Source organism: Spinacia oleracea, chromosome 6, assembly GCF_020520425.1.
Source record: "Spinacia oleracea cultivar Varoflay chromosome 6, BTI_SOV_V1, whole genome shotgun sequence".
NCBI lineage: Eukaryota > Viridiplantae > Streptophyta > Magnoliopsida > Caryophyllales > Amaranthaceae > Spinacia > Spinacia oleracea.
This window is the reverse complement of record NC_079492.1, coordinates 150,704,003-150,725,588: the sequence shown is the minus strand read 5'-3', so window position 1 is coordinate 150,725,588 and position 21,586 is coordinate 150,704,003. Positions and strand designations below refer to the sequence as shown.

The 21,586-nt window shown below is 38.2% G+C and overlaps 3 protein-coding genes and 2 pseudogenes across 5 annotated transcripts; 4 read left to right on the top strand and 1 right to left on the bottom strand.

The window, feature by feature from the left end:
• Positions 1–28: 28 nt before the first annotated feature.
• LOC110795222 (flavonoid 3'-monooxygenase CYP75B137-like) lies at positions 29–2,731 on the top strand. Its single transcript, XM_022000224.2, has 2 exons — positions 29–1,844; positions 1,977–2,731. The coding sequence occupies exons 1-2, from the start codon at positions 903–905 to the stop codon at positions 2,619–2,621; spliced, it is 1,587 nt and encodes a 528-aa protein (XP_021855916.1). The 5' UTR covers positions 29–902; the 3' UTR covers positions 2,622–2,731.
• A 144-nt stretch (positions 2,732–2,875) lies between these two features.
• LOC110795221 (flavonoid 3',5'-hydroxylase-like) lies at positions 2,876–7,348 on the top strand. Of its 3 annotated transcripts, none has more exons than XM_056831362.1 (4): positions 5,776–5,948; positions 6,032–6,374; positions 6,462–7,095; positions 7,210–7,348. In XM_056831362.1, exons 1-4 carry the CDS (start codon positions 5,920–5,922, stop codon positions 7,236–7,238), a joined length of 1,035 nt encoding a protein of 344 aa, XP_056687340.1. In that variant the 5' UTR covers positions 5,776–5,919; the 3' UTR covers positions 7,239–7,348. The 3 variants fall into 3 exon arrangements, with proteins under 3 accessions (XP_021855914.1, XP_056687340.1, XP_021855915.1); XM_022000223.2 differs by having other exon boundaries at positions 5,808–5,948; positions 6,037–6,374; XM_022000222.2 differs by having other exon boundaries at positions 2,876–6,374.
• Positions 7,349–7,737: 389 nt separating this feature from the next.
• LOC110795224 (cytochrome P450 71AU50-like) lies at positions 7,738–13,216 on the top strand (annotated as a pseudogene).
• A 423-nt stretch (positions 13,217–13,639) lies between these two features.
• LOC110780293 (flavonoid 3'-monooxygenase-like) lies at positions 13,640–16,969 on the top strand (annotated as a pseudogene).
• A 152-nt stretch (positions 16,970–17,121) lies between these two features.
• Positions 17,122–21,493, bottom strand: LOC110795218 (amine oxidase [copper-containing] gamma 2). The gene is made up of 5 exons (XM_022000217.2): positions 20,248–21,493; positions 19,060–19,751; positions 18,544–18,657; positions 17,876–18,423; positions 17,122–17,496 (listed from the first exon to the last, which is right to left on the bottom strand). The coding sequence occupies exons 1-5, from the start codon at positions 20,840–20,842 to the stop codon at positions 17,283–17,285; spliced, it is 2,163 nt and encodes a 720-aa protein (XP_021855909.2). The 5' UTR covers positions 20,843–21,493; the 3' UTR covers positions 17,122–17,282.
• Positions 21,494–21,586: the final 93 nt, after the last annotated feature.

Here is a 21,586-nt window from a genome sequence, read left to right as displayed (position 1 = left end):
AGCTTAGTTTTTGTTTTAATTTTTTTCCCCATTCGTGATGAGAAATAGCAATATCTTTATGAGCTAGTAGGCTTCATTCTTTTACCTGCTTATTACAAATGACTAATGAAATGATGATGATTGATGGCTAATTCCTTGGCATTTTAGAAATTGGACCACCTTTCTTTTTTCTTATCCATGAACTATCTCTCATTGTTTCTTCAATATAATCCACACATAATTATTTGCATAAAGTTTTTTTTTTTGTTTCCTTTCTGGACATAGGTTTCTGAATTCTGGTTCTGTCTGCCGTTCTTGTTATCTTTCTCCCTATCTAGGTGACTTCCCTTATCTCCGGATCCTTCCATCGCCACTACTCCGACCTCATCCTAAAATTCTTCGAAACCCATCGAAAATTACGGCCTTATATTCAATGTATAGCTAGGAAATGAACTTTACAGAGTACCATCTTTAGCAGTGCTAACAACTAGCTAGGAAGGACATCATCGTCCTCATAAAGTTGTCACTGCCTCTCTGAGTCTACTTTCATGGATACATCTACTTGTGTGTTGAGGCAAGAATTAGTGTTTGAATCTGTTTGCAAATTAAGTTAATGTGCAGGAAAGAAATATATATATCTAATTAATGTAATTAAAGAGTTACTGACCTGAAAAAAATTTAGAAAATTCACCATCACATATGAGATGTTGGTGGACCCTTGTTGAGCTTTCAATGAAAGCTATATAGTCATTTGGCTTGATGCAAGATATTTTCATCTGTTAATCGAGTAATTTCTGTCACATCAGTACCATGTATCTGTAATATTAATTTGCTGCCTATTTATTGTCTCCCATTTATATCATTGATTCAGTTAGGCCTAACCACTTCACTCTCCTCTCTTCATTATCTCATAATAAGTAAGCATGTTGCCTGAAGCAACCAGTGCGTGGTCATGGTGGTGGAGTACCAGCAATAAAGCAGATGAAACTTCCCGAAATATCTTGACCGCTTTGGTCCCCTTGTTCATTATTTTTTGGTTCATTTTCTCTGTCAAAAAGCAAAACAAGGAGATACCTCCTTTGCCTCCTGGTCCGCGTGGCCTGCCTTTAGTAGGATATCTTCCTTTTCTGGGTTCTAATCTCCATCACAGCTTCAAAGAATTGGCCAGTTTATATGGCCCAATCTTCAAGCTCCGGCTTGGAAGCAAAGACTGCATTGTGGTCTCCTCTCCATCTCTAGTCAAGGAGGTGGTTAGGGACCAAGATGTTGTGTTTGCTAACCGAGTACCCCTTATTGCTGCAAAAATTCTTTTGTTTGGGACCTTGGATATTGCCTTCTCCAATTATGGCCCTGAATGGAGAAAAATGAGAAAAATATTTGTTAGTGAGATGCTTAGTAATGCTAGGATCGAAGACAGTTATGATATCAGGAAACAGCAGGTCAACAAAATGATGAATGAAACCTATAAAAAAGCTGGTCAGGTGGTTGATATAGGTGAATTAGCTTTTGTATCCCTTGTTAGCTCTGTAATGAACATGATATGGGGGGATACATTGAAAGGGGATGAGGGTTCTGTCATTAATTCTGAGTTTCGAGCTGTTGTAGATGAACAACTAGAGCTTCTAGGGGCACCAAATATTTCGGACTTCTTTCCTTTGCTTGCTATGTTTGATTTACAGGGAATAGAGCGCAGAATGAAGATCATATCAAAACGATGTGAAGTGATCCTTGATAAAGCTATTAAGCATCATAGTATTGGAGAAAATACTCAGCTGAAGGATTTCCTTGGGCATCTCTTGCAGCTTACTAAATGTGAAGATCCTACAACATCACTAACCTTGCCTCAAGTCAAAGCCATGCTCATGGTATACACAATCTTCCATTTTCTCATGTTATTTCTATTAACCATATATATACATATTTACTTGTATATATCTGTCTCATATTCCTTTTTATTTCAATGTCTATAATATCACCATATTTGTTTTATCTTTTAGGACGTGGTGACTGGGGGAACAGATACAACAGTTGCACTAGCTGAGTGGGCTATGTCAGAGATACTGCAACACCCAAATGTACTGAGGAAAGTCCAAGAAGAACTTACTGAGATTGTGGGATTAAACAATACAGTTGAAGAGGCTCATTTTCCCAAGTTAAAGTATCTGAATGCAGTTGTGAAGGAAACACTTCGTCTGCACCCACCTATTGCTCTTCTCGTTCCCCATTGTCCAAGCGAGCGTTCTATTGTTGGAGGATATACCATACCAAAGGGAGCTCGTGTCTTCCTTAATGTATACACTATTCAGAGGGACCCTCAACTCTGGGAAGATCCCTTACTGTTTCAACCTGATCGGTTTTTGAGCGGGTCTTCTGTTGATAAAATGGACTACTTAGGCAACCACTTCCAGTTTCTGCCATTCGGGTCTGGGAGGAGAATCTGTCCAGGTATTCCACTTGCAGAGAGGATGTCAGTGTTTGTGTTGGCTTCACTACTGCATGGTTTCCATTGGAAATTACCGAATGGCGAAGTGGAGGTTGATTTGTCAGAGAAATTTGGAATTGTTGTGAAAAAAGCAAAACCTTTGTTGGCTGTACCAAGTCCCAGGCTCTCCAGCTTGGAGCTTTATTCTTACAAAGATTAGCATGTCTCAGAAACTAATGTCTTTCATGAAGAATAAACAAATAATGCAATAAGATGTACTATATTTCCATCAAGTAATTTGATGATTGCATTTTAGTTGCTTGAATCAAAGTGTCTCAATTCTTCAATCTCAGATGTATTATGCTATCAGAGAAATTCAACTTGGCTGACAAATTTCTAATCTCAACTACCTTCCTGACTCCCTGTCGATAACACGATCAACAAGACATGGTGTTTCATATACACCGGAAGAAGACACATATTTCAGGTTTGATAACACATCTTTCTTGCTACATATTTCTTGCATTGTAAAAAGTACAGCCTCTTAAGATAAGGATTTAGATGATAGGGGCACCCATTGCATTTTTTGATTACTGGTTTATCAGTCTTTTTCAACTCATTTGGCCTTCTATCACTGTCTGAAAATGACTACTTAGCTGCTCGCTCTGACTTTCTTTTTTTATTAGGAAAGAAGCTGCTCAGTCTGATGGTTGAGCCTTTTTAAAGTATTTTGAATGTATGAACCTGTCAAATTGTTATCAGACGAAACCAAAATAGAGATGTGATCTTGTGGTCCTAAATGATATTATTTGCATATAGATTCAATGATTGACATATAAAAGATGTGTGATTCTGCTTTCTAGATGAGGTATGGATTTGTTTTGCCATTTGCCCTGTAAGGAAGAAGTTCTTGCTTCCCACATATTTCCCCCTGCAGAAGTCACTGGTTGCTGTTTGTTTGTTTGTTATGTTTTTCTTTTTTGTCATTGCCTTCCATGACTTGCATTTTTCTAGATGAGGCATGAGGTCTGATTTTGATGGGCTGTTTTCCCATCAAGAAAGGGTTTCCTTCCCACCACAATCTACCAGTTGCTACCTGTTCTTTTGTTCTCTTTCTTTTAAAAAATGTCAGTATCTGTTTCATTCCTTTTCATGGTAAAAAAGAACACGTCTTTTATGAGTTTCTTACAGTCGGGATTGACGAAAAAACCTCAAAAAAGCACCCATAGAATTAGATACAAAGGAAGGGGTGGGGGTGCAGGGGAGTGTACAGATTATATGTCTTTGGGGTGGAAAAAACCTCAGAGTTCTGAATAAACCAAATCCTGTCTGAGAAACTGCTACTTTTACTTTGTATCAGATTAAATATAAGATTCGCAGCTCTGGTTAGATGTAATATTATCCAAGTACCTTCTGAAGTTAAAAAACCACATCCATCAAATGACAAACTAGCATTGTTAAAGTCTGGTCCTTTTATTGAACGATTCTTTATTTTAGCTTGGTGAATAAGATCTATGTAAATCCCCTAGTAGGTTGAGATTTGATTGTGTTTTAGGGGTTACAAGTTTACCGCTAAACAAAGTTGCTGAGGATCAATGCAGCCAAATCCCACTCCCTAAGTTGAAACATCTTCATCTGGGTGCGGTTATACACATTACACAGTCAATGGAACTTGATAAATTTGTTACTTTTGGAAAGTTTATCTTAGGTTTGAATTTGCGCATAGGAGATGAGAACCTGGTTCATATGCGATTCAGGAAGAATATTGTTGTGGAGCTCTAGTGTAAATAACTATGGATCCAAGTTGAGGTTGATCTTTTGTACGTATTTGAGTATTTCCCTTAGTCTACAGTCAATTATCTGGAACCTGCTTTGCAATACCTGCAAATCGTCCTTCCGGAACTCAAGCTAGATTGCAGTAGTGATTTAGACGTACAGACAGATAGCTAAGAATCTCTGTATCCTTAAATGGTTTGGGGTCTAAATATTATATTTCCACCAATTCACAGATCATACATTTACTTTGATTGAGGACTTTAGCATGGTGTTGCTTTATCTTTGAGTAGAAACTGTAGTCAGGGGGCTTACAGTATGGGAACATTCGTCTTTTTATGGTGTGGATTACATTTAGGAAACATGACTAAGTTTTTGCGGACTGCGGACATCCTGAAATAGTATTAATTCCTAATATGCTTGAGACTGAATATCTCATCAACTCTCCGTCATGATGTAGCATCACTAGATCTGGTTATTGGACAGGGTTACCCAATGGGTATACGTTTTGGGTCATGTTCATAGGGCTCTTATTGGCCAGGGCCTTTATTAGACATGGTCAATATAGGGTCAAACTTTTACACATTAATTTTGAAAACTAGAATAGTTGTGATATAAAAAATTATATGGATAGATTCGTGTTCACTTGTATTCGCATATGACACTTTTTTTTTCATTTTCCTTGTTCATTTATTGACCCGCCCACTGGCGGCCTGTTATTGACCGGTGACCTGCTTTGATTTGCCCATTATTGACACGGTAAAAAAAATCATTTCATTCAACCCGCTTTTGACCCACACCGATCCTGACCTGACCTGACCCACCCCGCCCAATAACCAGGTCTAAGCATCACCATAGGCTAGTGCCAACTGCCAAGTATGAGCTTCATACCGGTGCACTAAGCATGTATGTTGGTGCAGAACTTTGTGTTTGAAGCTATTTGTTTGATTACAGTTTGAAGTGTTTAAAAAAGCAGGAAGGGAAATAGGACTTCAAGCATAACCACCACACATGAGATGTTAGTGGACCCTCCCTAGAGCTTGCAATGAAATCTACTTCTTTCGTTAAAAACTTCCTATATAGCTAGAGGACGAGTATTGTTTGTCATTTGCTCCATACTAGATAATAGTTGTGTGTAACTATTCTATCATCAGGAGTTTTTGAGGTCCTGAGCACAGCACACACCTTACTTAATTCTTTTTAACATAGTGAGTGCTGCCTATGCAATTCTCTCTATTCGTTTCCACAAACTAACATGTCACAGGAAGCAACCAGTTTGTGGTCATGGTGGTGGAGCACCAGCGATCAAGCGGATGAAACTTACCGAAATATTTTGACCACCATAGTCCTTTTGTTGGTTATTTTTTGGTTCATTTTCTCCATCAGGAGGCAGAATGAGAAGAAACTTCCTTTGCCTCCTAGACCGCGTGGCTTGCCTTTAGTTGGCTATTTGCCCTTTCTGGGCTCTAATCTCCACCAAAGCTTCAAAGAGTTAGCCAGTATATATGGTCCGATCTTTAAAGTTCAGCTTGGAATTAAAGAATATATTGTGGTCACTTCACCCTCTCTAGTTAAAGAGGTGGTAAGGGACCAAGATATCACTTTTGCTAACCGGGGTGATCCTACTGTTGCTGCAAGGAGCGTTTTGTTTGGGACAATGGATATTGGGTTCTCCGATTATGGTTTTGAATGGCGGAAGATGAGGAAGATTTTCGTCAGTCAAATGATGAGTCACGCTAGCCTTGATGCTACCTATCATCTCAGGAAACTGCAGGTAAAAAAAATGATGTATGAGACTTGTGAAAAAGCTGGTCAGCTGGTTGATATAGGTGAATTAACTTTTTTTACCATTGTCAGTTCAGTATTGAGCATGATATGGGGGGATACGTTGAAAGGAGATAAGAGTTCTATAATTAATGCAGAATTTCGTGCTGTCATAGCTGAAAATGTGGAACTCTTAGGGGCACCAAATATTTCAGACCTTTTTCCTTTGCTTGCTTGGTTCGATTTACAGGGGATAGAGCGTAAAATGAAGATGATCTCTCTCCGCTGTGAAAATATCCTTGATGCAGCCATATGTCATTACAACACTGCAGAAACTAATGAGCCGAAGGATTTTCTGGGGCACCTCTTGCAGCTTACCAAACTTGAAGATCCTGCAACTTCGTTAACCTTGCCACAAGTTAAAGCCATACTCTTGGTACATATCACCTCCAAATATAACTTTTCAAATTTCTCATCCATTTTAAAACTATATATATTTATATTTCTTTGCTTCAACTTTCAGGACACTGTGGTTGGGGCAACAGATACAACAGCTGCTATGGTTGAATGGGCTATGGCAGAGATGCTGCAGCATCAACAAGTACTGAGGAAAGTCCAAGAAGAATTAACTGAGGTAGTAGGGTTGAATAGTACAGTTGAAGAAGAACATTTTCCCAAGTTGAAGTATCTGAATGCAGTTGTGAAGGAGACACTTCGTTTGCACCCATCTCTGCCTATGCTCATTCCCCATTGTCCGAGCAAGGATTCTAGTATAGGGGGATACGCGGTGCCAAAGGGTGCTCGTATTTTCCTGAATGTATATGCTATTCAGAGAGACCCGCAGTTTTGGGAAGATCCATTGATGTTTCAACCTGAACGGTTTTTAAGCACATCTTCTGAAAGTGTGCACTACTTGGGCAACCACTTTCAGTTTCTTCCTTTTGGGTCTGGGAGGAGAATATGTCCTGGTATTTCACTAGCAGAGAGGATGTCAGTCCTTGTGTTAGCTTCCCTACTGCATTCTTTCGAATGGAAGTTACCAAATTACACAGTTGAGGTTGATTTCTCTGAGAAATTTGGAATTGTTGTGAAAAAATCAGAACCTCTGATTGCTGTTCCAAGTCCAAGACTCAGCTTTGAGCTTTATTCATACAAAGGTTAGAACTTTCCAGAACCTACAACACATACCTTATTTATGCAATATTAGTATACTTCTATCATGTAATTTGTTAACTATAATACAGTGGCTTATCTTGCTTATAATGTCGCAGGAAGCCACCAGTCTGGTGAAGTGAACTGAACCAGATCACAGAAATTCTCTCTGTACATCTACATACAACAGATATAAAGAGGCAAAGAGAAGGCATGGGTACATAAATTTCTCTCTACACATCTGTTGTATATGTCTAATATCTAAATTATCCTTTTTTTACTTTCTTTTATTATATTCCCTCCGTCCAGAATTAATTGTTTCATTATCCTAGCTGCCTATAGTTCGCTGTGGTTATGTCATGACTATTACAAAAATATATGTGAATAGAACCTTTCTGAAACACAGTATTACACATGATATGTTGTTGACCTTTTCTAGAGCTTGCAGGGTAAGATGCTTATTTTGTAGAGACTTCCTGCAGTACTACAGGACGAGTTGTCATTTAGCTTCATGCTCGATAATTGAGTTATTGCAACTGCATTATTTGTGATTTTTTAAGGTCCTACAGTACACTCCGTCACTCCCATTATATATGTTAAGCTTGTCTAAGCTTATCTACGCAATCTCTTTCTTCTTTTCCACATACTAACATGTCACAGGGCGCAACTAGTGTGTGGTCATGGTGGTGGATTACTAGCAATATAACTGCTGAAACTTCCCAAATCATCTTGTCCACCGTAATCCCCTTTCTCTTTATTTTTTGGTTCATTTTCTTCATAAAGAGGCAGTATGGGAAGAAACTTCCGCTGCCTCCTGGACCTCGTGGCTTGCCTTTAGTTGGATATCTTCCTTTTCTGGGTTCTAATCTTCACCAGAGCTTCAAAGAGTTAGCCAGTGTATATGGTCCAATCTTTAAATTCCGGCTTGGAATTAAAGAATGCATTGTGATCACCTCACCCTCTCTAGTTAAAGAGGTGCTAAGGGACCAAGATGTCACTTTGCTAACCGGGGAGATCCCACTGCTGCTGCAAGAGGTCTTTTATTCGGGACAATGGATATCGCCTTTTCCAATTATGGACATGAATGGCGAAAGATGAGGAAGATTTTCTTCAGTGAGTTGATGAGTAATGCTCGCCTTGATGCTAGTTATTATCTCAGGAAGCAGCATGTGAAGAAAATGATGTATGAAATTCATACAAAGGCTGGTCAGCTTGTTGATGTAGGGGAATTAACTTTTGTTGCCATTGTCAGCTCAGTAATGAGCATGATATGGGGAGATACACTGAAGGGGGCTGAGGGTACTGCTGTTGATGCTAAATATCGAGCTGTTGCAACTGAACAAATGGAACTCTTAGGGACACCAAATATTTCAGACCTTTTCCCTTTTCTTGCTAGGTTTGATTTACAGGGGATAGCACACAGAATGAAGAAGCTCACTGGATGCAGTGAACATATCCTTGATTTAGCCATAAATAGTCAAAACACTGGAGAAAATAATAAGCAGAAGGGCTTTCTTGGGTACCTCTTACAGCTTACCAAATTTGAAGATCCTGCAACTTCTCTAACCTTGCCTCAAGTTAAGGCCATACTCACGGTATATTCCCCCTCATCCTCTTTTATATATGCTCAGTATTTATGTATTTTTACTTTTTCTTTCTCAGTATTTATGTATTTGTGCTTTTTCTTTTAGGACGCTATGACTGGGGGAACAGATACAACAGCTGCTATGCTTGAATGGGCTATGGCGGAGGTGTTGCAACATGCACAAACAATGAAGAAAGTCCAAGAAGAATTGACTGAGATTGTGGGATTAAACAGTATGGTTGAAGAGGTTCATTTGCCTAAGTTGAAGTGTCTAAATGCAGTTGTGAAAGAAACATTGCGTTTGCATCCATCTCTGCCTCTTCTAGTTCCCCATTGTCCAAACAAGCCTTCTAGTATAGGGGGATATACTATACCAAATTGAAGTATCTGAATGCAGTTGATGTTGGTTGATGTTGTAGGGTTGAATAGTACAGTTGAAGAGGAACATTTGCCCAAGTTGAAGTATCTGAATGCAGTTGTGAAGGAGACACTTCGTTTGCACCCGTCTCTGCCTATGCTCATTCCCCATTGTCCGAGCAAGGATTCTAGTACAGGGGGATACACGGTGCCAAAGGGTGCTCGTGTTTTCCTGAATGTATATGCTATTCAGAGAGACCCGCAGTTCTGGGAAGATCCATTACTGTTTCAACCTGAGAGGTTTTTAAGTGGGACTGCTTCTGAGAAAATGGACTACTTCGGCAACCATTTTCAGTATCTTCCATTTGGGTCTGGAAGAAGAAAATGTCCCGGTATTCCACTTGCAGAGAAGATTTCAATGCTTGTTTTGGCATCACTGCTGCATGCTTTCAAATGGAAGTTACCAGACGGCTCAATGGAGGTTGATACATCTGAAAGATTTGGAATTGTCGTGAAAAAAGCAAAACCTTTGCTTGCTGTCCCAAGTCCGAGACTCTCCAGCTTGGATCTTTATACATATAAAGATTAGTATTAAAGTAACTACAAGGCATATCTATTTGGTTGTTCAGAAATAAAAACAAGAAAATTAAATTAAATCTTATGCTATTATGAATAATTCAGTAAGCAATGTGATTGCTATGCTATACTTACTTTTCTTGCTTGAAGCTGACTAGCTGAGTGTGCACTAGATAGAGGCAGAGTCTCAATACAGGTTTACAGTACCTTCATGTATCGGTTCTCTTTGTTTTAAAGATCACTGTAGTTTGTAATTAGGCGGTAATTTTTTTATATTTCAGATTAAGCTAACATGAGATGTACATGCTTACTCAAAATTTTCTTGCATATATGTAATTCTAGCAGACAGGTTGCAAAAATCTTATGCCGTGTCACAAACATCCAACAGAACCTAATAGCTCCGATGCAGTAAGAAGGCAATGAAGTCTCAATATAGGATTTCATATATCTGCTGAGCATGACCTTCCTTATCGCGTGTGCAGCCTCTAAGCAAACAAATTAGAGGACCATGCTGTTCTGTAAGTCACTGCCTTTCCTAGTCATTTTCAATCAGTTTCCTTGCTATTTAAGTCTGGTGTTTAAATTTATTTGTTTTTGTCTGCTGTCCAGACAATTAGCAATAGACATTTTTTGTTGATATGTGGGTCGTGATTGATGATCGATTGTTTGCACATATAGCCAACACCTAAAGCAGAAAAAGAGTATGAGTGTGACTGCTATATTGCTATAATCTTGTGGTCTTGAGTGTATTTTCTTCCTCACCGTAAATTGTCCCTGTAAAAATCTTTTTCTGTGACTAAGGTGTTTGCTAGATGCTATGCTACATACTCGGACTTTTCGTTTCACCTTAAGTACCCTTGTCAGATAGAGACTACATTTTGAACCAAAAATCATAGAATTTTTTGTTAGATAACTGATAACCATAGCATATTGAGGTTTAACTTGGAGGTTTTGGTATGTTCTTCTCCCAGTGGCATCCTATAGTGTTCAGAAACTACTATGCATTAGATAACTTATCTGACAATCACAAGGCGATCTTGCTGACAAAATCTGTTTAAACCCCCAAGAGATTAAGGTTCATTTATCTGTAGGAGTATTTCTTGTTATAGACTTATAGTGACTAAAGGTTCATGCAGCTAACTGCGCCTCACGGATACGCTAGTAATAGTTATTATGAAACTGATTTATGCACCCTATTCCACCCGCCCCGTAGTTATTAGGAAACTGATTGATTCCATGTACAAAGATTTTGTATTTTATCATCACAACCAAACTCTATATTTTTCCATGCTCCTGCTTTTCCAGCCTGTCTAAAAACATTTGAGACTGAACTCTCTGTTAGATATATAGGCATATAGCACATTCTACTGTATTCGTTTGTAGTGAAAAACCGTAATTGATGATAGTCCTCCTTGCATAAAAAAGGGAGATCTTTCATCACAAAGTGACTTCAAGTATAGGATCAAAACTCAAAAGGCCAACTTAAACTAGCTAGAAGTCCATGAATTGAGCAGTTGTAATGAATTTTTCAATCTCATATTAAATCAGGTTTCTGAAACTTGCATATTGGGATGCTTAGCTCACTGTTGAAATCAAAAGGAGAACACAACATACCATAAATAATAAAAAGTTATCACACGATTTTTTATTAAATTTGAAGAATTCAGGACCCGGTGTCGGAAAGTCCCAACATTTTTGGGAGATGACTCCGGCACCCGGTAATTCATAGGTATAGGGAAAGCATCCAGACCCCTAACCTTTCGAGGTCCGAAAATGTCCAAATTATCCATAATTGAAGGATATAATCCTATAATATACATTTTTTGGCCAAATTTTGAGATTACGGACCTGGTGTCGGAAAGTCCAAATTTGTTTGGGAATGTCTCCTGCGGTCATATAAGGAATTTTGGAACCTTAAAAACCCATTAGTTGGTCCCTTAGGGTGCGTTTTATTCACCTGATTTTCACTTATTTTTCCTGAACTGAACTTATATGAACTTAACTGAACTTATCTGAACTTAACTGAACTTATCTGAACTTATTAGAACTTATCAAAACTGATTTTAGTTATAAATTATACTTGGTTAACCCTTATTTTTCCTGAACTTATCTTACCTGCCTTAAAGGCTCGGAATGTTCTTGATTCAACAACGTGAGTTTTGTAAGAAAACCGGCTAAAATGACATTTAAGAGGCGAAATAGATGGTTCTTAACACCTAATATGCCTCACAGGGACTCATGGGGTATTTAGGAAGCATTCGGGGTCCGAAAAATCCAAAATATCCAAATTTGGAGATTACGAGACCCGTTGTGGGGAAGTCCCAAAATTTTGGGGAATGTCCCTGGTAGTCATATAAGGAATTTCAGAACCTTAAAAACCCACTTGTTGGTCCCTTAAAGGCTAGGAATGATCTTGATTTAACAACATGGCTTTTGTAAGAAAACCGGATAAAATGACGATTAAGAGGAGAAGTAGATGGTTCTAAACACCCAATTATATGCCTCTCGGGGACCCTTTGGATATATGGGAAGCATCCGATTTTTAACCTTCCAGGGTTCGAAAAAGTCAAATTATCCAAAATTGAAGGCTAATATACATTTTTTACCAAATTTGGAGATTACAGGGCCTGGTGTGGGGAAGTCCCAAAATTTTGGGGAATGTCTCTGGTTGCCGTATGAGAAATTTCAGAACCTTAAAAACCCACTAGTTGGTCCCTTAAAGATTAGGAATGACCTCCAATTCAACAACTTGAGTTAATGACATTTAAGAGGCGAAGTAGATGGTTCTAAACACCCAATATGCCTCTTGGGGACCCGTGAGATAACTGTACCCATAATCTTTTCGCCTCTTGACTGTATATGGATAACTGTACCCATAATCTTTTGGGGTCTAAAAATGTCCAGATTATCCAAAATTGAAGTTTAATTCATGTTTATTGACCAAATTTGGAGATTTCGGGATCTGGTGTCGGAAAGTCCCAAAATTGGGGGAATTTTTCCGGCTGTCATATAAGCAATTTTGGAACCTTAAAACCCCACTAGTTGATCAAGGTTCGGAATGACTTTGATTCAACAACATGAGTTTTGTAACAAGATCAGCTAAAATGACATTTAAGACCCTAAGTATATGGTTGTAAACACCCAATATGCCTCCCTGTCACCCATGAGATTTATGGGAAGCATCCGGACCCCTAACTTTTCGGTTCCCAAAAAGTCCAAATTATCCAATGTTTGAGTGAGAGTATTCTCTTCCTCACCCCAAAATTTCCCATGTTAAAATCTTGTTCTGTGACTAGGGTGTTTTCCAGATGCTTGGACTTTGGAAATTTTCGTTAGCTAACCGAGTTTGACACTTGGGCAACTCATGATGTTTTTTTTCTAAGTTTTTAAGTGTACAATGAACATTGCTGATGTTCCTTTATCAGGATTAAAGTGTTACACAACTGACCCTGTACTATTGTCTGCAGACAGCAGTAAAGGGCCATGATCGATTGTGTGAAGAACCATATGACGGAAGCCATAACAATGAGAATCCTTCCCGCTTACTGAATTGTAATGGAAATTTGGCTGTGAAAGTTGTTGGCTACTTTGTAGGCTGTTGATGCTATCTGCAATTCTAACAATCTTCTCACTATCTAGGTGACTTCCCCTCTCTTTGCCTCCTTCCATTGCCACTACTCCGGCCTCATCCTAAAATTCTGTGAAACCCATTAATTTCTTCCGGCCTTATCTTCAGACTCCATATAGTTGTCACTGCCTCTCTAAGTCTACTTTCAGGGACATATCCATTTGCAAATTCGGGTCAATGTGCAGGAAAGAAAGAGATAATCTGATTATAGTAGTATAAGAGTTATGACCTGAACTCAATTAAAAACATTCACTACCACATATGAGATGTTGGTGGACCCTTTTTGAGCTTGAAATGAAAGAGATATTGTCATTTGGCTTGATGCTGGATATTTTCATCTGCACCCTATTTTGTCATTAAGTAGTTTCTGTTGCATGCCTATTTATTGTCCAGAAACCAGAATACATGCAATCTCCCATTTACACCATTAATTTAGTTAGGCCTAACCATTTCAGTCTTCCTCTTCATTTTCTCATTATAACCAGCATGTTCCCTGATGCAATAAATCTGTGGTCATGGTGGTTGAATACTAGCAATATAACTGATGACACTTCCCAAATCATCTTTACCACCGTAATCCCCTTGCTCTTTATTTTTTGGTTCATTTTCTTCATCAAGAGACAGTATGACCAGAAACCTCCTCTGCCTCCTGGACCGCGTGGCTTGCCTTTAGTTGGATATCTGCCTTTTCTGGGCTCTAATCTCCACCAAAGCTTCAAAGAATTAGCAAGCATATATGGTCCAATCTTTAAATTCCGGCTTGGAATTAAAAAATGCACTGTGATCACCTCATCATCTCTAGTTAAAGAGGTGCTAAGGGACCAAGATATCACTTTTGCTAATCGGGGTGATCCCACTGCTGCTGCAAGGAGTTTTTGTTTCGGGACAATGGATATCGCCTTTTCCAATTATGGACATGAATGGCGAAAGATGAGGAAGATTTTCGTCAGTGAGTTGATGAGTAATGCTCGCCTTGATGCTAGTTATTATCTCAGGAAGAAACATGTGAATAAAATGATGTATGAAATCCATAGAAAGGCTGGTAAGCCTGTTGATGTAGGGGAATTCGCTTTTATTACCATTGTCAGCTCAGTAATGAGCATGATATGGGGAGATACACTGAAGGGGGGTGAGGATACTGCTATTGATGCTGAATTTCGAGCTGTTGTTACTGAACAAATGGAACTTTTAGGGGCACCAAATATTTCAGACCTTTTTCCTTTGCTTGTTTGGTTTGATTTACAGGGGATAACGCGCAGAATGAAGAAGATCACTGGACGCAGTGAATATATCCTTGATTCAGCCATTAATAGGCACAGCACTGGAGAAAATAATAAGCAGAAGGGTTTTCTCGGGTACCTCTTACAGCTTACCAAATTTGAAGATCCTGCAACTTCTCTAACTTTGCCTCAAGTTAAGGCCATACTCATGGTATACACCATCTCCAACTATTGATTTTCAGTTTTCTCATCCTCTTTTATATATGCTCAGTATTTACGTACTTTTACTTTTTCTTTTAGGATGCTGTGAGCGGGGGAACAGATACAACAGCTGCTATGCTTGAATGCTATGGCGGAGGTGTTGCAACATGCACAAGTAATGAGGAAAGTCCAAGAAGAATTGGTTGATGTTGTAGGGTTGAATAGTACAGTTGAAGAAGTTGCCCAAGTTGAAGTATCTGAATGCAGTTGTGAAGGAGACACTTCGTTTGCACCGGTCTCTGCCTATGCTCATTCCCCATTGTCCGAGCAAGGATTCTAGTATAGGGGGATACACGGTGCCAAAGGGTGCTCGTGTTTTCCTGAATGTATATGCTATTCAGAGAGACCCGCAGTTCTGGGAAGATCCATTACTGTTTCAACCTGAGAGGTTTTTAAGTGGGACTGCTTCTGAGAAAATGGACTACTTCGGCAACCATTTTCAGTATCTTCCATTTGGGTCTGAAAGAAGAAAATGTCCCGGTATTCCACTTGCAGAGAAGATTTCAATGCTTGTTTTGGCATCACTGCTGCATGCTTTCAAGTGGAAGTTACCAGACGGCTCAATGGAGGTTGATACATCTGAAAGATTTGGAATTGTCGTGAAAAAAGCAAAACCTTTGCTTGCTGTCCCAAGTCCGAGACTCTCCAGCTTGGATCTTTATACATATAAAGATTAGTATTTAAGTAACTACAAGGCATATCTATTTGGTTGTTCGAAAATAAAAACAAGAAAATAAAATTAAATCTTATGCTATTATGAATAATTCAGTAAGCAATGTGATTGCTATGCTATACTTACTTTTCTTGCTTGAAGCTGACTAGCTGAGTGTGCACTAGATAGAGGCAGAGTCTCAATACAGGTTTACACTTTACAGTACCTTCATGTATCGGTTCTCTTTGTTCTAAGATCACGGTACTTTGTAATTAGGCGGTAATTTTTATATTTCAGATTAAGTTAATATGAGATTTACATGCTTACTCAAAATTTTCTTGCATATATGTAATTCTAGCAGACAGGTTGCAAAAATCTTATGCCTGTGTCACGAACATTCAACGGACCCAATAGCTACGATGCAGTAAGAAGGCAATGAAGTCTCGATATAAGATTTCATATATCTACTGAATATGACCTTCCTCTCTTTAGAGGACCATATTGTTCTGTAAGTCACTGCCTTTCATTTTCATTCAGTTTTTCCCTGCTATTTCAGTCTGGTGTTTAAATTTATTTGTTTTTTTCTGCTGTCCAGACAAATAGCAATAGACAATTTTTGTTGAATCTTGTGGTCGTGATTGGTGATAGATATTGTTTGCACGTATAGCCAACACCTAAACCAGAAAAAGAGTAAGATTGTGGCTGCTATTGCTATTGCTATTGCTATTGCTATTGCTATTGCTATAATCTTGTGGTATTGAGTGTGTTTTCTTCCTCACCATAAATTGTCCCCTGTAAAAATCTTGTTCTTTGACTAGGGTTTTTGCTAGATGCTATGTTACATACTCGGACTACTCGTTTGACCTTAAGAACCCTTGTCAGATAGACAGTTTGAAGACTTTGAACCAAAAATCATTAGATAATTAACCATAGCATATTGAGGTTTAACTTGGATTGCCACTTACCCAGGAAATTTACCTTCCTGTTCTGAATCAACGGCATACAAAATCCTATCTGCAGGGCTGCTCATTAGTAGTGTTTTTTTTAGCGGGATAAAAAAAATCATCATAATATTAGTACTCCGTACTGGTTTGGTTTTGGTATGTTCTTCTCCCAGTGGCTTCCTGTACTGTTCAGAAACTACAGTACCTTAGATAACTTATCTGACAACCATCAGTCAATCTTGCTGACAAAATCTATTTAAACCTATAGATTAAGGTTCATTTATCTTTAGAAGTCCTAAGTTGTTTGTACCAGTTGCTAAAGATTCATGCATGCAACTAACTGCGCTCAAGTAATGATACACTAGGAACAGTTACTAGGAAACTGATTTATAGTTGGGAATTGGGAGCTAATGATTGGTTTCATGTACAAGGATCTTGTATTTTTCTAATCACAAGTAAAATAAAATCATACTCTTATGTTTTCTCATACTTCCACTTTTCCAGTCTTTATATAGGTATTGAACTTTCTGTTAAATCTAAAGGCATATAGAGCATTCTATTCGTTTGTAGTGAAAAACTTGTAGTTGATGAAAGTCCTGTGTGCATAAAAAAGGGAGATCTTTCTTCAGAATCTGACCTAAAGTATAGGATCAAAACTCAAAAAGGCCAATTTAAAACTAGCTAGAATTCCATGAATTGAACACTTGTAAATTGTAATGCATTTTTCGATCTCATATTAAATCAGGTTTCTGAAACTTGCATATTGGGATGCTTAGCTAACTGTTGAAATCAAAAGGAGAACACAACATACCAGAAGAGTAAAAGGGCAACTTATTATTCCCCATGTTGTGAGATTCATATATACAATGGGTATCACTATCAGGAATCTTGAGTTTGCGAATTTGCCTTACATGTTGCAGAATCATACAACGTATAATTAACAGACTCAGGCTCAGAATCATACCCCTTTCAAGAAGCTGACGAAGCTGCCTGGCAAACTGGGAGGTCCTTTTCAAAGTTCGGAGGCATTCCGAGGATTGGATTTCTCTCAAAGAAATTGACAGGCTTCAAAGAAAAGCTTGAAGACACTGTTGGCATGATCGGAAAGTCTTCCTGACAAGGTATGTGATGGAATCCTAAGGTGTACCACAACACAATATCCTTGTTCTCTATTTCCCTATCCCTGCAAAATAAAATTCTATCCTTTCTAAGTATCTCTAATCAGAGCATCTATTACATTATACTAAAACCGACATCGGGAATGACACATTTCACTTCCTCGTGCAAAATTTTCTCACCAAAAACCCATTTCCTAAAAAAACATATCTACTTTATTAATGATTTTATTCTCTCCTTTTGTATAAAATGTTTATGGAAACAAATAAAATAAGAATATAGAATATGACAATTTTAGACGATTTTGGTAATATTTTAGTCAAATTGATATATCTATCATAGAAAATATATTTACTCAGTATTTTGGTCAAGTTAACATATTGAGCCTATCGAATATTTTGGTCTATTATCATATTCAACATATAAAGTATATAATGTATTCTTACCTTTCAGACCAGGTAGCGAGGGTGTCTTCGCCGTGGCTTTGGTAAACAAACAACCCACCAGCCCACTCTTCGCTTCTATTATACGGGGTGACCCATATTTGGTTGTTGGTAAATGCCCCTCTCTTTTGGGGTGGATCCTCGAGATCAAGTAGGCTAGCCGCGGTGCCAGCAGGAACCACCTTATACCCAACTGGGTTCCCTACCCGAGTCTTTTTATTCGGATTAATCACATGAAATTCAGATGGGTCGTAAAGTTTGAGCTTGATTTGTGCATCTTTCTCGGTCTTTGCAGTACTCCTTGTGGCTTTCAAGTAACTAGTCCTAGGTGACTCTCCAGGGGAGGTTTGTTGCCTTTTCAGGTTCACTTTCACGAACGAATTATCCGATCCATCAACATCCATGTCAAGATAGAATGTGATGAAATGGTCATGGATAACACCAATGACATTTTCAGATAGTAAGGTGCCGTAGAGGTCATCGTGATTCGGTACTTGGTTCGTGTTCGTGTATGGTGTGGCTTTCACCATCAGTATACCACTTAATCCTACCTGCAACAATTGTATCATAAGGAATACTGAAATATGATTACTATGTATATACGTTGTCTAGAAAAACTGTCACGTTGATAGTGTAATTTGTATTAGTAATGTGATCACAAGTATACGAACCTTTATCTTAACGACACCATCAGTTTGGAATTCCCAATCCACAATGTAATCATAGTTTGCTACTGATGCTGCCATTCTAACAACTAAGGTCACTTTTGGCCTTGCCTCACGGATCTGCATGAAAACAAATAAATAGAACATTATAAGAAAAGTGTGACCTTTTAAAACCAACCATTAAAGTCAAGGGCATAAAACTCACTAATTTTAATTTATTTTGACGTGTTTATTAGAATTATTATGAGAAAAGTTTCAAATTGGTGTTGTTATTACATATTGTGTTTGAATAATGTAATTTTAAGTCACGATTCTCTTTAAAAACACAGGGTAGGGTTACTTTGATTCAAAAAATAGTTATTGTATCTAAGAAAATATGTGTTTAATTTATTATAGTCATTATGTGAACAATAAAGATTCACTATGTAGGTAAAATGAGTGCTAGAGTAAACTGTTGGCTTTGGCTCAACGATAATATCATTGTGAACCAGATGCACGCAAGAATAATCCGAAGAAAGTTACCTCCATGCCCGTGATCGGACTCTCGGAATGTCGCCACCCGATATCACCCGTATAGCTCTCAAACACACAAACCATATTTGATCTCACATAAGGCCTTCCATCCCCAGCAGCAAACACACCATCCATGTAATATGCATTTCTCGGACAATCGTTAAGCGGGTCAAGTGGCATTGCCGTTAACCCGAACCCATATTCACCCGCATCCATATACGTCTTAAAATACCATGCATCACTCGGATCCATGTAAGGAACAAACAACTCTGAGGCCATCCCTTTGTACATGACATTCCTTAGCTCCTCAGTATCCGGGTCTCGGAACATGGCCCGGGATATGATCACCCCGGCTCTCGGGTCGGGTTTGAGGTGAAATTCCCAATTGGCCCATTTAATCATGTGTCCATTCTCTACAGTAAAGCTTGGGCCTTTGGGCTGCTCAATGGATATTGGGTTGATGGGCTTGATTTTATGGTGGATGTTATTTTTTTGGGCCGCAAAACGATACTCTGTGTTGGCAGCTTTAGGAATGGGAATATCTTTTCCATTATCAGAAATTTCAACCACTTGATTAGTATCCATATCTACAATTACTGTTAATCCTTCAATAGGTCTCATGTAGAAATTTGTAGTGTCTTCCATGGAGTAGCATTGTACCTTAATCAACCTCCTTTTCTCCTCTTTCTTACCATACCAACCTACACATGATTATTTGCACCATATATGATTCTAAAATTATGTAAAATAAATAAATTTTATTATAATTATTTCCTTTTCAATTGATGTCTAGCTAGTACTATGAATTTGATGATCACCTTATCATGTATGGAGTACTCCCTCTGATCATAATTACGTATACAAAATACTTGTACATTGGACGTACATTTACATAAGTAAATTCGTAGACAAGATTTGATCTCGTTTCATGGATAACAAATTACGGAGTAGCAATGTACTCCAATTCATCTAAACAACCGTATTGATTTGCATAGGACGATATTATAAAATACGGTATAAAATACTATTAATATCATATAATACTTCATACTTCATATATACTCCGTAACAACTTTTCGATAAAAAAAAGTATGTATAATGATATTATACTCTGTATTTTATACTAAAAAATTGGCAGAAACAACTTGCAAAAAAACTATTTCTATGAACACTTTGAAGAGTGGAGCAAGAGCATACCAGTAGAAATGGGCAAACAAGCCAAGTCCTCCAAATCAACCCCACGATCCACAACCGTCCGATTAAACTCCTTACTCTCCAACGGTGTAAACGTCGCCGTATTCATATCTTCAATAGTCATAGTCGGGTACCCGGACACTTCCCCAACATCAACCATCTCAACCCGACCCGAACCCAAGTCAACACTCATCACGTGAGTCCCCCCATCAACACGTGCTATAACAGAAGCCTTCCTAGGAAGAAGTGGATCACCCTCCTTCCATCTCAAAACACTTGGTTTCTGTGGCTCCTCTAACACAACCGAGTGAAGCGCGTACTTCTTAGCCGTCTTAAAGAGCGCGTGAGTGGTAACAATAGACCGGACACGGTTCACCTCTTGGACCGTAAGTGGGTCCAACGGGTGACTCGCCATGTCAGACACATGGACATGGCGAGTGAGCTTACGTGGCGGCGGTTGAGCTAACTCGAGTTCAACCGCCGCCTTGTTAACAGAGTGGAAGTTCGTAGAAGAAGGAAGGTTGTCGAATATGAAGATGAAAACAATGAAAGTTATAAGTACAAGTGAAAGTAAACTTAGGAACTTTCTTCTCTCCATTTTTGTTGTTGTTTTTGAGTTAAGTGATAGAAATAAAGTGATAAATAGTTGATGTAGTAGGAAAAAAGGGACCTCACACCTGTTTTAGGATTTCAGCAAAGATATTGGATGTTTGTTGTAGTTGCCGTAGGATATTAGGATACCAAATAGATTCAAAGTAATGGTTTTGTTTGAACCCAAAATAATGTTTATGCGTATGTAAATGATTGAAGATAACGTAAGGAAACAAAATATCTAGGATTCCTAAAGATTCTTTTGTTGTTATGTGGGAAGTCACAAGTCTTAATCCACTCCCTAGATTACTAGTCTTGACAAAGTATTCTTACAGTTTAAGTGGGTAGATTAATCGATGTTTAACTTATTTAATCTGAACTTATTTTACTAAAAAGTTAGTTTGGTTGACAAAAGAAAACACGAGTATTAAAATTTCTATAAAGAATGGAAAATTTTACTTATACCTAGGTTAAGTGGAAGTTATACATTTCCTAGTGTGAAAAATAATCCACTATTTCCTTATGTTAAACCAATCAAGCACTTATTTGTGTCCGAAACTCAAAACATAGTTAATTTCATACTCATAGTGTGAAAAAAACTCTTTTTTGTTATTTTAAAATGGAAGTATAAAATGGCAGTAATTTAGGTTGTTTAACATCTATAAATGAGAGAGATTCGTCTCATTAGCATCCACTATTCCAGTTGGCATAATAAGCATGAAATCTATACATTTGTTATACAAAAAACAGT